At 44.4% G+C, this 16,899-nt stretch overlaps 1 protein-coding gene across 1 annotated transcript; it reads left to right on the forward strand.

Annotated features, from left to right (window-relative positions):
• The first annotated feature begins 646 nt into the window (after positions 1–646).
• DACT1 (dishevelled binding antagonist of beta catenin 1) lies at positions 647–16,442 on the forward strand. Its single transcript, XM_015097098.4, has 4 exons — positions 647–1,092; positions 3,265–3,397; positions 4,481–4,636; positions 8,634–16,442. Exons 1-4 carry the CDS (start codon positions 748–750, stop codon positions 10,412–10,414), a joined length of 2,415 nt encoding a protein of 804 aa, XP_014952584.2. The 5' UTR covers positions 647–747; the 3' UTR covers positions 10,415–16,442.
• Positions 16,443–16,899: the final 457 nt, after the last annotated feature.

A 16,899-nucleotide genomic window follows, 5' to 3' on the forward strand; every position in this document is an offset into this window, starting at 1 on the left:
CAACTCCAAGAAAAAGTCTTTGAATACACTCGCAGTACCTTACTTGGTAAGGTGGAAGAAACCTAAACCAGCCTGAGTGGATGCGAACAGTGGACGTGTGGGGAAAGGGTTAACATGGTGGGCTGCAACTCGGTCGAGTTTCAGAAAGTTCTCTGGGGAGCCCAACTGCTGCGTCCCTTGGCGGACCCTGCCAGCGAAGCCGGCTGTAACAGGATGCTGGGGCTCGGGGTGCTCGCCCCTGGCTTTGTGCGATTGTAAAGAACCAATAAGAAGCGAGGCAAAAACTGGGTGCCGTAAACCCGAAAAGGGGGCGAGGAGGCCCGCGGGGAAGAGCGGGGGAGGAGAGAGGGAGGAGCGGGGAGGGCCGGGCGAGCAGGAGGCCGGCGCCGAGCGCGAGCGGCGCCCCTGACACTAGAGGGGGAAGCCGAGGGGGAGCGGGCCTCGCAGCCGAGGGGCCGGCGCGGGGAGGGGGTTCGCCTGGCGGCCGCGCGTGACGTAGCGCCGGGCAGGGCGTTATCAGCTGCGGGGCCGCGGCGAGGGACGCGCGGCGACAGCGGACGGCGCCGCCCGGGGCCCGGACGGCTGCAGCCCGGGGCCGCGCGCGGGTCCTGAGCGCTCCGGGTCCCCGCCCCCGCCGCCGCGCCCTGCCGCCGGGAGGCATGAGCCCGAGGCCGCAGCCCTAGCGCCCGCTCCTCCGCCCGGGCGGCCCGGCTGCGGGGACGGGTGCGAGCGGCCGGGTTGGGGGCCATGAAGCCGAGTCCGACTGGGACGGCTAAGGAGCAGGAGCCGCCGGCGCCGGCCCGGGGAGAGCAGCGCACGGCGGAGCCTGAGGGGCGCTGGCGGGAGAAGGGCGAGGCGGACACGGAGCGGCAGCGCACCCGCGAGCGGCAGGAGGCCACGCTGGCCGGGCTGGCGGAGCTGGAGTACCTGCGCCAGCGCCAGGAGCTGCTGGTCCGGGGCGCCCTGCGCGGCACGGGGGGCGCGGGGGCCGCTGCAGCCCGCGCTGGGGAGCTGCCGGGGGAGGCGGCGCAGCGCAACCGCCTGGAGGAGAAGTTCTTGGAGGAGAACATCTTGCTGCTGCGGAAGCAATTGGTAGGTCGTGCCCGGAGGTAGGGGCACGGTTGTCCCTGCAGACGGGCCGGGGGTCGGGCAGGTGGTCCGTGGTGGGTGCCTCTAGCTAGGAGCAACCCTCTGGCTTCCCGGGACCCCCGCCCGGCCCTTCCCTGATCTGGGTTCCTGCGGGTCCCCGGGGGCGCGTGGGTTGCCGACGCCCACGCGATCCCGGCGTGTGCCCGCTTTGTGTCAGGTGAGAGGCCGGAGACCCCGCGCGGACTGCCCGGGCGAGGGTGGCCGCTCTCTCTTCTAGCCCTGCCTTCGGGATTCTTGGAGTCTTGTGGTCGGAACCTCCAATCGCTCTAGTTAGACGAATGCCTGCCCTCTCCCCGAAGGTTTGCAAAGCCTCCTTTAAAATAGCATTTCTTTGGAGGGCTTCTTGGCTTCAGGTCCTCCCGCCGAGAGGGGACAAAAGCCGAGGAGGGGACTTTTGGGGCGCGATTGACTGTCCAGTGCCTAATTTTACTATTACACGGAAGCGGCCGCGGGGAGCCCTGCCTGCCCCCTCCCTGGGCTCCCCCCCTCCAGCCTGCCAGCTTTTGCCTACTCTGCTGCTTAATTTCAGATAGAAGCCCTTTGTATAAGGCGGCTAAAACAGATGCACATGATGGAAATTTGGCTGGAGAAAGTGCCCCCTCCTCTCATACGTACTGCTCGTTGTGACTTGAGGTGGAGGTGGGCGGAAGGGAAAACCTCCTCTCAGGGAGCATTTATCTTATTGGATTTGTGTCAGCATCTCAGACATTCTCTGCCGTCTTCATTAACGAGGAAGAAAAAGAACTTTGACGCTTAATGTATTGATGAAACGCTTTGACCCACCCTCAGAGAAATGGCGGCAGCTTTGTTTCCATGACCTCAAAAATTTAGTTTTGAAAACAGAAAAAAAAAAAAAAAAATCCTTATCTGACCATGTGATACTATCTGAAACTAGACACATACTAGATAATGTCTCTCCTGCTAACAGAGTGATGCCTTGTGGTTGTCAAGGGTTTTCTTGTATTATCTTTTCTTCAGATAATTTGTCTCTCTTTTTGAGCATCAAAGTGATTTTACTTGTTGGGTTCATTTTTTCCTGAAGAAAACTCGTTCTAACAACAAGCATGTTATGTGTCCAAGCTTTTTAAGTTCAAGGACAGACAGGAGGAAGAGACACTCATATGCATCTGTTCTGTAAGGCTGTGTGGAAGCAGTGGTTTGTGCAATACCTCAGGTTTGGCATTTTGCTGTGGTTTTTGGTAGCAGACTGATCTGAGTCAATTGTTGCTGGTTGTGCCTGGTCATTGACATTCTGTGCATTGTCTTATACAATAGCACCTTCTTGTCTTCATGAATCTCACAATTGTGAGTGGCACATTCCTGTTGTTCCCTGGAGAGGAGCAAGACAGCATGTCAGGAGAATTCCCGTCCAGTCAGTGTTTGTGGTACTATTTTCATTTGTAGACTTGGCATTTGTGATTTGAACCAGATGCCTTTGAGTTTTCTTTTTTTTTTTTTTCTTCCCAGCAATAGGAAGCACTAGGTGGCGGTGTGACTTAGCACTACAGTCTGTCACCTTTGGAAACCCGAGTTGAGTTCAAATCTTGATGGACCTTCCCTTGAGGGTTTTGGATTCTGCCAGCTCACATTATACTTGGCACTGGCTATTAGTATTAGTTTCTCACTTTCAAAGGCCCTAAGACTGATTAAACCCCACAAAGTGACTAATAGAAATCAAAACTCTGCAGGACATTTGGCCAGAAAATCTCACCTAAGAAAGATTATAGTGTAGTGTAGGAAATCTGTTACACTCTGACTTCAAATTAAAGAGTCTACTGTGAAGTACTGTTTTGTAATAAATTGGCTGTACACAGAGGTTTTTTTTTTTTAAAAAAAAATCTCAGTGGGTTTTTCATATCCCTACCTATAAAAAGTAAGTCTGTATATATATTAGCTGAAACAAAAAGCAAGTCTTGTTTTTATGAAGAAACTTTATATCACTGCAAAATGTGAGAAAGTGGAATTAAACAGGACATATTCTTGAAGTTTTTCTTTACTTCAGGTCATCCAGTAAAGTTTTGGTTTTGGAAAATTTAGGGAACTCTTTAGATGGTAATTTGAATACTTAGAGCCAACTTTTTTTTTTTTTTCCTTTCTCTGTTTCTTCCTCATCAGAATTGTTTGAGGAGAAGAGACGCTGGTTTGTTGAACCAGTTGCAGGAACTCGACAAGCAGATAAGTGACTTGAGGCTGGATGTGGAAAAGACATCTGAAGAGCGCCTGGAGACAGACAGCCGCCCCAGCTCAGGTGAGTGTGGGGGCACGAGGAGAAATTCTGCTGCCATGAGTTCTATCTCAGCCACCTGTGCTTTGCATTCTCAGACCTGCAAAGGACAATGGAGTTTGTTTCTGGTTCAGAGAGTCTACAGCAAAACAAAACAAGAAAAGTCTGTTATTCAGTTGCATGACAGGGAAACAAAATCAGGCAATAAATTTATTGAAATATAGTTGATTTACAGCATTGTGTTAATTTCTGCTGTACAACAAGTGATTCAGTTATTTGTGTATATATTCTTATCTATTATGGTTTATCACAGGATATAGTTTCCTGTACTGTACAGTAGGATCTTGTTGTTTATCCATTTTCTTTTAATTGATTTTTAATTGGGAGAAAACTGCCATCCATTTTCTATGTAATGATTTGTATCAGCCAATGCCAGACTCCCAATCTATCCCTGCCCACCATTCCCTAGCAACCACAAGTCTGTTCTTTTATGTCTGTGAGTCTATTTCTGTTTCATAGATGAGTTCATTAGACAACAAAATTTTTAATAATGAGACTCATCTGACTGAAGTCCCCTGAGTTTAAAAATAAAAGCTTCTATGCAAATTTCTGGAAGCGTGATCCTCCTTTGAAACTTGAGAAAGTCAGAACAGGGCTAGAAAATTAGTCACACTTCAACTTCCTGAGACCACTTCAAAAGTTTTCTTTTTTCCTTTTAAACCATTTGGCTCCTTACATAGATTTGTTTTTCTCTTCAGGTTATTTTTTCTGAAATGTTTGTGGAAAAGTTGACACTCTGACAGATCTGAAGTCTCTTTCCTTGCCCATCTTTAAAGGTGGGGTCAAGGAGGAAGGTCAGTTTGAGAGTGAGAGTACTCTCAACTTTGAAACGTACTTGTAGTTATGGGCTCTTTGCTTTATTCTGAGGATTGCTGGAAACGAAACCCTAAAGTCAAGACACTGTATCTCATGAACCAAAATTGCTATCCCTCCCTCCATATTCTCTCTTTTCTCTCTTTTGTACATGATTACTCCTTTTCCTTTTAAGCACAAATGTGTGTTTTTGCTTGACATGATCTTAACCTTAAATGATGTTTTGATTTTTAGGGTTTTATGAACTGAGTGATGGGGCTTCAGGATCCCTGTCCAATTCCTCGAACTCGGTCTTCAGTGAGTGTTTATCCAGTTGTCATTCCAGCACCTGCTTCTGCAGCCCCTTGGAGGCAACCTTGACTATCTCAGATGGTTGCCCCAAATCTGCAGGTAAGACTTTTTAGAACTGACATTTAAAAAATTGATTTTCAATTGGAGGATAATTGCTTTACAGCATTGTCTTGGCTTCTGTCATACAACAATTTCAATCCTGCACAGACATACATATGTCCCCTCTCTCTTGAACCTACTCCCACTGCACACCACCCTAAGTTGCCACAGAGCACTGCATTGAGCTCCCTGTGTTATATAGAAATTTCCCGTTAGCTATCTGTTTTACATATGGTAATATACATGTTTCAATGCTATTCTCTCAATTGGTTCCACCCTTTCCTTCCCGCTGTATCCAAAGTGTGTTCTCCATATCTGCTTCTCTATTCCTGTCCTGCAAGTAGGTTCACTGGTACCATTTTTCTAGATTCCATATATATGCATTAGTATATGATATTTGTTTTTCTCTTTCTGACTTACTTTACTATATAACAGGCTCTAGGTTCATCTCGGAGAAGGCAATGGCACCCTACTTCAGTACTCTTGCCTGGAAAATCCCATGGATGGAGGAGCATGGTAGGCTGCAGTCCATGGGGTCACTAAGAGTCGGACACGACTGAGCAACTTCACTTTCACGTTTCACTTTTCATGCATTGGAGAAGGAAATGGCAAGCCACTCCAGTGTTCTCGCCTGGAGAATCCCAGGGATGGGGGAGCCTGGTGGGCTGCCGTCTATGGGGTCACACAGAGTTGGACATGACTGAAGTGACTTAGCAGCAGCAGGTTCATCTACCTTCCTAGAACTGACTCAAATGAGTTCCTTTTTATGGCTGAGTGATTTTCCATTGTGTATAAGTACCACAACTTCTTCATCTACAGAATTGATAGACATTTTTAATTGGAAGGGGTCAAAGATCCTTAATAGTTGTCTGGCTTCAGCCCCTTCTACTAATAAAAAACAAAGGCAGAGAACTTCATCTGCATTTTGCCTTTAGTGCCATAGCTGCGTCTAGATCAAAATCACCACTATTCCCAGTCCTTTTTGGGTGTTACCTGGCTTTGTATCCTGATGGTAGCAAGATAGTTTATCTTTAGAAATCCTGTCCCAATATTATAGATCTTGAGCTCTGTTTCTGAATCTTTGCTATTAACTTGTTTGCGTTTTCAAGATTACTTTAGATCTGCTTTATTCTTCATCATTTAAAGTTAAGGCTTCCCTGGTAACTCAGTCGGTGAAGAATCCTCCTGCAGTGTAGGAGACCGCCTGCAATGCAGGAGACCCAGGTTTGATTCCTGGGTCAGGAAGATCCCCTGGAGAAGGATATGGCAATCCACTCCAGTATTCTTGCCTGGGAGATCCCATGGACAGAGAAGCCTGGCAGGCTACAGTCCATGGGGTCATAGGAATCGGACATGACTAGTGGTTAGTGACTAAACCACCACCACCACAGCTTACATCAAGTTAAATATATCTGTCAGCCTGCTTAAGAGCTGCTTGTCTCTTCTGATGGCAGTGGCCCCTCCGTGTTCTCCAGAATACCTTGCATGACGGCAGCTCAGCTCTCTCTTCTTTTAGCAGGTGGATGGGGTTAGATCCCCTCGACCATTTCCCCCATTTGGGGCTATTATTGCAGTGATGTCTAGAGAGAATCATGCCACTGTTGGTTCTGGAAGAGTTTCTCCATTTCCACTATGTGTCTCACACACTGCTGTATGCTCTGCATACATTTCTCTGCTTTGAATCCTCCACACAATTCTGCAAGGCGCAAGTGTTGTCAGAAACTTATGTATCAGAAAATGGAGGCCCGGTGAGGTTAAGTTTGGTAAGTTGCTTAAGACTATATATAGTGAGTAAGTGGCAGAGGCAGGGTTCAAGCTTAGGACTAACTGCCAGATCCTTGTTTTTCCACCACACTAAGGGAATTCAGAAAGTGTTGTGTTCACCCTTCTCATCAAACTGGAGGAATTTGGTTTCACATGCCTTTTGTCAGAGGCTCCTGGTTTGCTGAATGGCAGAGTTGTTGCTGAAATTTGGGACATCTTCCTTAGTTCTGATTTAGTGTGATTCTCCAGAAGAGCAGAGAAAATACAGAGATTAGAGGAGGCGATAGGTTCTGGCACAGGTCACTATACCCTTGGTTTTATGTATTGTCCACTTAGGTATAGGCTGAATTTCTGAGGTCTAGGCAGTGCAAACATAACACCAAACAACTGAGGCTGCTAATCAGCTAGTGTCTCTGTAGTGTGCGTTGTTAGCAGCAATCATTTGGGGAAGTGCAGATCTGTGTTATTTAGAGTGTCTGGGTCTCAAGTTCATTGGTAATTGCTGCCTTTCATTCTGCAGATTTGGTTTCAGAGGGAAATTTTATAAACCCATTAAAGGTCCTTTGGTATAGGTTTTCCTTAAGGACGGACTCCTCTATCCCAAATGTCACATCTTCTCATAATTGAGACAGTTGGGTTGGTCTTTGGGGGCTGGGATGTCTGTCTTGTTCCTTAACTCTAGAAAAGAGGGAATAGGGATGAGAGGTGTCATGTAGGTAAATATGGCTTTCAGTAAGATAAGGATAGGCCTTGGGGTAGTGAGGAAGAATGAGCACAGATATTAGCTAGAGAGATTTCCCCTTCTTACAACAAACTGTTTATTGGGAGTGGAAGTGGAATTGGGGACATGACACATTTATTTTATAATAAAATTTTGTTTACAAATTGAGTATCATTTCTGGGTCTAGACTGACCTGCCACCGAGACTGCTAATAATCATTGAAATTCACAGGGCTTTCCTTTAAACAATTAACATAGAATTTAGCACATAGTAGGTTTTCAGTATATGAGTGAATAAAGATAATTATAATGGAAAGCAAATTAAATAGGGACAAAAACTTTGATCTTCTGTAACTAAAATTCACTCAGAGGATTTGATATTTATAATATATACCAGGATAAGAGATCAGAATAATCTAATTAAGCAAGGAAGCTTGATTTCATTGTATTTTGGCATCTATGTTTTTGAGATGTGGAAATTTTATTCATTAGTACTACTCCTCAATCTTAAAGCCTCATCAAAAATTCCTTTATAAAATATTGTGCTTTATTTTTTAGTATCACTATTAAAAACATAAGGTGATTATTATTTAAATTTAATCTTGATTGAAATTAGTTTCCCTGACCTTTTAATTGACAGTTATATTCAAACACATGTCATTAAGAATTAGGTCTAAAAAAATATTCAAAATGAGGAGAAAGCCCATGAAAGTATAGTTTATCTCAAGTACTTAAAGGGAAACCAGGAACAGAACACAGAAGGGAAAGTGGCCCAGAGAAAGAATGGCTCAAAAAACGTTTATTTTTCCAGTTATAAAGGCAGTACATATTTGAAAGTGAAGTTGCTCAGTCATGTCTGACTCCTTGTGACCCCATGGACTGTAGCCTACCAGGCTCCTCAGACCATGGAATTTTCCAGGCAAGAGTACTGGAGTGGGTTGCCATTTCCTTCTCCAGCATACTTTTATTGAAAAGTTAGAAAATAGAAAAAGAAGAAAGTACCATTACTTTTCCTACCACTTTGAGATGCTACTATTAGCATCTTTGCATGCTTCATTTCAGACTTTTTTCTTTGACTATATCCAGTCTTAGTAAAATTATAAAATTATGATTTTCACTCCACTTTAAAGTGTTTCCCATATATTATTCAATAGTTTGAAAGCATTTTTAATGCCTGAATATTTTTCATTCAGTTATATCTTGTTAAAAAGTCCTTTGTTGATTTTTTTTTCCTCGTCTAGTAGTATGAACTGTATGTGAAATAGTAGAGTAGCTTGTCTTGTATTTGTTGATTCTTTGTTATTCTCTCACTACCCCTGAATTTGTCTTCATAGAAACTGGCCTGATCAAGCTGGTGCTGACCAGTTCATTTCTTCAGAGTGTACCTTTAAATGTTTTTCAGATCTCATAGGATAGCTAGAATATAAAGAAGGCCATTGTGAAGACCAGGCCTCAAGGTCAGTTGACTGTTCCCTCTCCACACCACAATCTAATTTCCTTGCTGTCATTGCAGATGTGAATCCCAAGTACCAGTGCGATCTGGTGTCTAAAAATGGGAATGATGTGTATCGCTACCCGAGTCCACTTCATGCCGTGGCTGTGCAGAGCCCAATGTTCCTCCTTTGCCTGACTGGCAACCCCCTGAGGGAAGAGGAGCGGCTTGGTAACCATGCCAGCGACGTTTGTGCGGGATCTGAGCTGGACACCGTCAAGACAGACACTAACTTACCATCTCCAAGCAGTTTGTGGTCTGCTCCCCATCCTTCATCCAGCAAGAAGATGGATGGTTACATTCTGAGCCTAGTCCAGAAAAAAACCCACCCAGTAAGGACCAACAAACCGAGGACCAGTGTGAACGCTGACCCCACGAAGGGGCTTCTGAGGAATGGGAGTGTTTGTGTCAGAGTGACTGGGGGTGTCTCACAGGGCAACAGTGGGAACCTTAAGAATTCGAAACAGGTGCCTTTGCCCTCCGGAGGCATCCCTTCTTTGGACAATGGGGCCTTCTCCCCACCAAAACAGTGGTCAAAAGAATCAAAGCCAGAACCTCTGGAAAGCAAGAGGTTGCCCGCGCCTGAAGGCTGTTCTCCAGGCACTGCTACCGAACTTCAAGGTAAGCATCTGCCCAAAACCGCCAAGCCTGTCTCCCAGGAACATGCGAGGTGTCCCCCCGCTGGGACAGGGGAGTCCTCTAAGGAGAGCGGGCAGATCCCAGCTGCCTCTCCGAAAGAGAGCCCTGGGAGGGTCCTCGCACCGCTGCAAGAGAACAAAGTGGTCCAGCCACTGAAAAAGGTGCCACAGAAACACAGCCCGCAGGCAGGCACTCTGGCGCCCCCTCCCGCCGCCTCAGCCCTGCTGCCCCCAACTTTCCCGGCGGAAGAGCGGCCGGCCCTGGATTTCAGAAGCGAGGGCTCCTCTTCTCAGAGCCTGGAGGAAGGGCCCCTGGGGAAGGCGCCGGCCGTCCTGGCGCCGCCTCCGGGGGTCAGGCCGCCCCGGGGTGCGCGCCCCGCAGCCGCCCCGAGGGGCTCCGCTGTGAAGCACCGGGCGCCGGCTGTCCACGGGCCGGAAAGTGCTCTGCCCGCCGTGAGGGAGAAGGCCCGGGCGGCCAGCAAGAAGTGTCGGTTCCCCGACGACACGGATACAAATAAGAAACTGCGGCGAGCCCCGGCCAAGGCGCGGCGGGGCGGGGGCGGCCAGCCGGACGCGGGGCTCCCCAGCCGGCCGCTGGGGGCGGGCCACCGCGCAGGGAGCCGGGCGCACGGCCACGGCCACGGCCGGGAGGCGGTGGTGGCCAAGCCCAAGCACAAGCGCACCGACCCGCGGCGGTGGAGGTCGGCCGCCGAGGTGTCGTACGAGGAGGCGCTGCGGCGCGCGCGGCGGGGCCGGCGGGAGCCCGCGGGGCTGTTCGCGGCCGGGCCTTACGCCAGCCCCTACGCGTACGCGGCCAGCGACTCCGAGTACTCGGCCGAGTGCGAGTCCCTGTTCCACTCCACCGTGCTGGACACCAGCGAGGACGAGCGCAGCAACTACACCACCAACTGCTTCGGCGACAGCGAGTCCAGCGTGAGCGAGGGCGACTTCGTGGGCGACAGCACGAGCACCAGCGACTCGGAGGAGAGCGGGGGCTTGATTTGGTCCCAGTTCGTGCAGACGCTCCCCCTGCAGCCGGTCCCGGCCCCCGACCTTCGCCACAACCCCACCAAAACCTTCGTCAAGATTAAGGCCTCACACAACCTCAAGAAGAAGATCCTCCGCTTTCGGTCTGGCTCTTTGAAACTGATGACGACCGTCTGAGGCACATCCTCCGTGTAGAGTGGGGCTTTCTAGCTCCCCACCAGTCGGTGGTGTCTTCCTTTTTCGTGTGTAATAATTTCCCGGAGTGCTTTCCTTTGGTTAAGAGAAAACCGAGGTGAATTTTTGTCTCATCTTCGTCATGTATGGACACTAGTGCCTTTAATGGAAGGTAAAGAATGTTCTTTTTGCTGGTTAGAAGTGAATATTGCGTTTCTAATGGTGGTGACAGTGAGTGAATTTTGTGGTATCAGATGATTTTTCTTTGAAATGGTCTGAGCATCTGTGAAGGCACAGGTTTTGATGTTCAGGTGTTAAGTGGATGAGACCTTTTGATCTGGAGGTCAGGTGGATGGCATTTGAGGACATGCATTTGCTTCCTTGGTTCTTTAGGGCAGCGTCGCCATGAGGGTTTTCCTGTTGGGGATATCACATACAGTTGTGCGAAGCAGATACAAGGGGCAGCCGTGGTTTTCTGTCATTTTTTATATATTCTGCTTTTCTCAGATGTAGCCCCATTCTGTTTTCTTCTCAGAACTGTTTGGTTTACTGGACTCAGAACTTGAAGACCACACCCTACATCCAGAAAAGTGATCTGGGTAGGGAGGCTGGTAATACCTTAAAAGGATTCGCTAAAACCTTTGCCACCCTTGGTGCCTAGGCCCTGGTTACAGTAACCCCTTCTTAGGGCCATTTACCCAACATTGATGCCTTTTTCCCTCCTCTCTAATTTACAGCAGATCCAACCATTCCTCCCTTGGAGACTTGCCTTTGTTATAACGTTTCTTCATTGGGTGCAGAGAAATTCACTCCTAATGAAATAACTCTTGGGTGCGACTCCAAGCTCAGAACTGCTCACAGAGCATTGTGCCATCTAAACATTAGCCCAAACATATTAGTGCAATCCAGTCCAGATTGGACCACTGACCCTGTCTTGGAAGGGCTTTTTTTAAAAAGAAATTTTTTTGGTAAACAGTATTGTGTAAAATTGCTTTTTTATACCAATATATGCATGTTTTATGCATGAGTAGTATTTGTTTTGATATTCCTGTTGATGTTAAATGACTGTATGATATAAACAGTACGTGTTTTTATATATCTTTGTGTAAATTTAATATAACACATTATATGCTGTAATAAACAATTTGTTTTCCTGCTGTTAAGTTTGTTATTTGGGTATAAAACCAGATGTTTACACCTATAAATCTTGTGCTGATTATTGTGGGATTTATATTAGGCCTATTCTAGCATTTGAAATATTATTTACAATAATTAAGGCAGATTTTAAGAGTATTTGAACGGTTGGTACATAAACAAATGAGGACAAGCAATTCACTTGTTGAAAATGGTTAAGGTGCTTTAAAATTGAAGGTACGTTTAATAGAGTTCTTCTAAGGAAAATATTTCTGTGAAAACCTCCTCTCACCCCCAACTTCTAAGTATGAAAAATTTTCAACATGGAAAAGTTGAAAGTATAGTACAATAAACACCTGTGTAGCCACCACCTAGATTCAACAATTGTCAACATTTTGCCATGCATGATTTAACACTCTATATAAATATATTAGATTAAACCATATTGCTGGTTTTGTGGGTTGAAGATAGATTTTGGTAATCTTCCCTCTCCCTTCTACACTACTACATTATTTTAGAGTAAATTTCAGGCATCATGATGTTTCATTTACAAAAACCAGGTATTTCCTAAGAACAAGGCAATTCTCCTATATAACCACAACACCATGATCACACCTAATGAAAACTGACAATAATTCTTAATATGAAATGTTTAATCTCTATTCAATAATTTTCCAGTTTGTTTCAAGATTTTTAAATAGCAGCTTCACTGCTCCCTCCAACCAGGATTCAGTCAGTTATACTCTGCATTTGGTTATAGATCCCTAGTCCTAGAATTTGTTGTTGTTCAGTTGCTCAGTCATGTCTGACTCTTTGCAGCTCCATGGACTGCAGAACACCAGGCTTCCTGGTCCTTCATCTCCTGGAGTTTCCTCAAACTCATGTCGATTGAGTCAGTGGTGCCATCCAACCATCTCGTCCTCTGTTGTCCCTTCTCCTCCTGCCTTCAGTCTTTCCCAGCGTCAGGGTCTTAATCTTAGAATAGCCTCTCCATATTTTTTTTACAATGACATTTGGTTGTTTAAGTCAGCACAGATGTCTTGTAGAAGAACTCCATTCTGGATTTGGTTGTTTCTTTATGTTGGTTTTTGTTAAAAACATCTTCTAGTCCCTCTATTTCCTGTAAACTGTGAGGGCTTGATTGGATTCGGGTTAAACATTCTTGGAAAGAAAATTTCACTAGTGACCTTGCGTACTTTTATTGCTTCACATCAAGAAACAGAATATTAGGTTACCTACTATTACTGAATTTAAGAGTGATCTCTCGGTCAAGTTAGTGAGCAGAGCCTTCTCCACTGTAAAGGTTTTGTTTTTCCTCTTTGCAGATGGTTAGTATTTGTGAGTGATTCTTTGGCACAGTGTGGATATCCTATTCTTCATAACTTTTGACTTAATGGCTTGAGTTTACTTTGCTGATCCTTGCCTGAATCAGTTATTGCCTTGGGGATGCAACATGGTGGTTTTCTAAATATCTTTCCTTCTACTTTTATTGGGTGACATTATACAAAAAGGAGCTTTCCTTATTGTTTCCCTTTGTCTCTTTAAATGATCATGGTGAATTTGTGGATTTTTACTCATTTAATAACTTTATAATCACTTATGTGTATTGTTCTTTTTGATGCTCAACATGTCCCAAATTTGGCCAGTGAGAGGATAAATGTCATTAAAAGGAGACTGTGGAGTCAGCTCAGTCTCATTCATATATTTATTATGAAATTGTACTCTTTTAAAATGATTTTTCAGATGCTAAATTTCAATGTAACAAAAATCTGGTAACTATCCATTTTTTTATTCTGTCTTGGAAATGATCTCTTTTTCTGTATTTCTCTCTTATCTCTAAGAAGGCTTTTAACTTTGGAACTATAGCAAATTATTTCTCTGAGGCTTATAATGATAAGGCTTTATTATTTTTTTTCCCAACAAGACTTCTTTTCTTAACAAGACACCTCAGACAATTTTTGAAAATGTAGAGTTGCTAGTCTTTTCATATTTGTATGTTTTTACATGTAGTCATTCTTCTTTGACTAGAATTTCTTTGGTTGCCTGATTAAATCTAAGCCAAGGACAAACAAGCAGATGATCTGACCATCTTTTCTAATGCTGTGTGTGATCAATCTCTTTGGGGGCAAGTTATAAAGTTTATTGTGTAAGGCAACTGTGACCTGCAGTCAGTTCTTGAATCATGTACAGGTTGTTCTCAATAAGCACAGAAGGGGGACTCTTTCTAAAAACCAGCTTCTGAATAATTACATTTTAGGTGACAGAAGACCAAAGAAAGAGAAGTGAGGAAAACAGGATTTTCAAAGAACCTTGGGTTTGTCTGCCTCTGTCTGTTGCTTGACTTGCCTGTAGCTAACAGTTATACTACTAGAAAACTGGAAAATTGGATTTTGTCCATTATTTTCAATGACAAATATACCTGCTTTTGTTAATTCAAACAAAATAACTCTTTAAAATATTTTTTCTTTATTTAAATAAATTACAAATTCTCATTGTCAGAAAGAAAAACTGTCAGTTTATATACAGATGTGTGCACTCTTAATCTTCCTCAAATCCTACCCTTTAATAATGTTGGTGTATATATTTCCATACTGTGTTATGTGTACAAACAAATATATTATTGCTATATTTTTTCTTCAAAACCAAGTCCCAGTCTATATTTATCATTCTGTAACTTACTTCTTTCATTTCGTGAATATAATTCTCTGCTTATAGTGGGGTTCCAAGTATTTCCTCACTGAAGAAAAAGGCACCAGATTTTATGGGGCTGTTTATTTGCCCTACTTAGAAAATTTCTAATATTTAGCAATAAAAGTGTTACCCAAGTGCTGTACACTTGCAGACCTACTGCCTTTTTAGTTTTCTCCTGTGTTGTTGTTGTTCAGTGTCCGACTCTTTGCAGCCCCCTGGACTGCAGCACGCCAGGCTTCCCCGACCTTCGCTATCTCCCAGAGTTCGCTCAGATTCATGTCCATTGAGTCGATGATGCCATCCAACCATCTCATCCTCTGTCACCCCCTTCTCATGTCCTCAATCTTTCGAATCATCAAGATCTTTTCCAATGAGTTGGCTCTTCGCATCAGGTGGCCAAAGTATTGGAGCTTCAGCTTCAGCATCAGTCCTTCCAATGAACATTCAGGGTTGATTTCCTTTAGAATGGACTGGTTTGATCTCCTTGCTGTCCAAAGGACTCTCAGGAGTCTTCTCCAGCACCACAGTTTGAAAACATCAATTCTTTGTCATTCATCCTTCTTTATGGTCCAACTCTCACATCCATACCTGACTCTGGATGTGACTATTAGAAGAACCATAGCTTTCACCATACAGACCTTTGTTGGCAAAGTGATATCTCTGCTTTTCAATATGCTGTCCAGGTTTGTCATAGCTTTTCTTCCAAGGAGCAAGCATCTTTTAATTTCATGGCTGCAGTCACCTTCCTCAGTGATTCTGGAGCCCAAGAAAATAAAGTCTGTTACTGTTTCCATTGTTTTCCCCATTTATTTGCCATGAAGTGAAGGGACTGGATGCCATGCTCTTCGTTTTTTGAATGTTGTGTTTTAAGCCACCCTTTTCACTCTCCTCTTTCACTTTCATCAAGAGGCTCTTTAGTTCCTCTTTGCTTTCTGCCATAAGGGTGGTGTCATCTGCATGTCTGAGGTTATTGATATTTCTCCTGGGAATCTTGATTCCAGCTTGTGCTTCATCCAGCCTGGCATTTTATTCGCTGTATTTTATTATTTTTTACTGTGAGGTCACTTTATTATTTTTTACTGTGGGCTATAATTGGGGGAAATCTTGTGAGGCTTGATTAAGGATTTTGCCATACCGAGGAGCTTTTGTCTTTTTTTCTCCTAGGTGCCTTAGGGATATATCCATGCTGGACCACTTTTAAGTTCATTTCTCTGTGTTGGGGTTACCTGCCCACAGAGGTAGTACAAGTTCAAATCCTAAACCCACATGGAAGTACGCTGGTTACATGTTCTCAGAGGAGACATTTCCCATGGCAGAAGAGCTTCCTTATTTTCGTCCTGGGCCAGGAAGTGAAATTTTTTCTTGGACCAACCCTTCACTGAGGGTGTATCCCTTGTGTGCCTGTAGAAATATGAAGAGGGCTCAGTCCCAAATGCTACAAGTCCTTGTCCTCATGTGCCTTGCTTCAGGGACCAGAAACTTCTCCCTCTACTCTCCAAAGGTAGACCGAACTTGGGTGCATTTATAGTTAAGTCAACACACACCTATGAGGATGTTTGTTAATAGTTTACCCATCATTTCTAAGTGTTTTACAGTGAAATGATTAGGTTATCTAGCTCATCAAAGGGCTGGAAATAAAATCCATAGAGGTACCCATTCATTGCCTTTGCCAATAAGTTGCATTCTCATTTCCTTCTCTCATTTTGGTACATTATTATCAAGGTACAACTGAAGTATGCACATATTTGAACTTTACAATTTGATCAATTTTGGCATACTTTTATAATTATGTAATCACCACAATCAAAACAATGAACACTTCCATCATTCTCAAAAGTTTCCTTGAAATCTTTGTGTCCTGTCTCTCTCTCTCTCTCCCTCCACCCCTTTCCCCAGAAAAAAAAAAAAAAAAGCACTGATCTGCTTTCTGTCACTATAGAATACTTTGTGTTGTCTAGAATTCTGTATAAATGGAGTTAAACAGTGTGTACCCTCTTTTGGCTGAATTTTTCATTCTTCATAATGCTTTTTAGGTTTATGTATATTTCTTCATGTCTCAATAGTTCTTTTCTGCTTTATTGCTGAGTTGTATTCTTCTATACAGATAAATAATGATTTGTTTATCCCGTTTACTTGTTGATGGACATTTGGGTTATTTCCAGTTTGGGGATATTATAAATAAATCTGTGAAGAACGTTCATGTACAGGTCTTTGTGTGGACAGGTGTCTTTGTTTCCTTTGGGTAAATGAAATGCGTTGGTCTTATGGTAGGAGAATGTTTTAGAAATTGCAAATATATATTCCAAATGAGTTGTACTATTTTACATTCTTACAAGTGACATAATGAGAGTTCCAGTTGCTTCATATCCTTACTATCATTTGGCGGGCTCAGTCTTTTTAGTTTTAGCCAACTTGATGGATGTGTTCAGTTCAGTTCAGTTCAGCTGCTCAGTCGTGTCCGACTCTTTGCGACCCCATGAATCGCAGCACGCCAGGCCTCCCTGTCCATCACCAGCTCCCGGAGTTCACTCAGATGTGTAGTGGTATCCTATTGTGGCCTTAATTTGAACTTCCTTGATGACTAAGAATGTTGCACACCTTTTAATGTGTTTATTGGCCGTCTACCTATCTTCTTTGATGAAGTATCTGTTCACGTAGTTTGT

This window comes from Ovis aries, chromosome 7 (genome assembly GCF_016772045.2).
Source record: "Ovis aries strain OAR_USU_Benz2616 breed Rambouillet chromosome 7, ARS-UI_Ramb_v3.0, whole genome shotgun sequence".
Classification (NCBI taxonomy): Eukaryota; Metazoa; Chordata; class Mammalia; order Artiodactyla; family Bovidae; genus Ovis; species Ovis aries.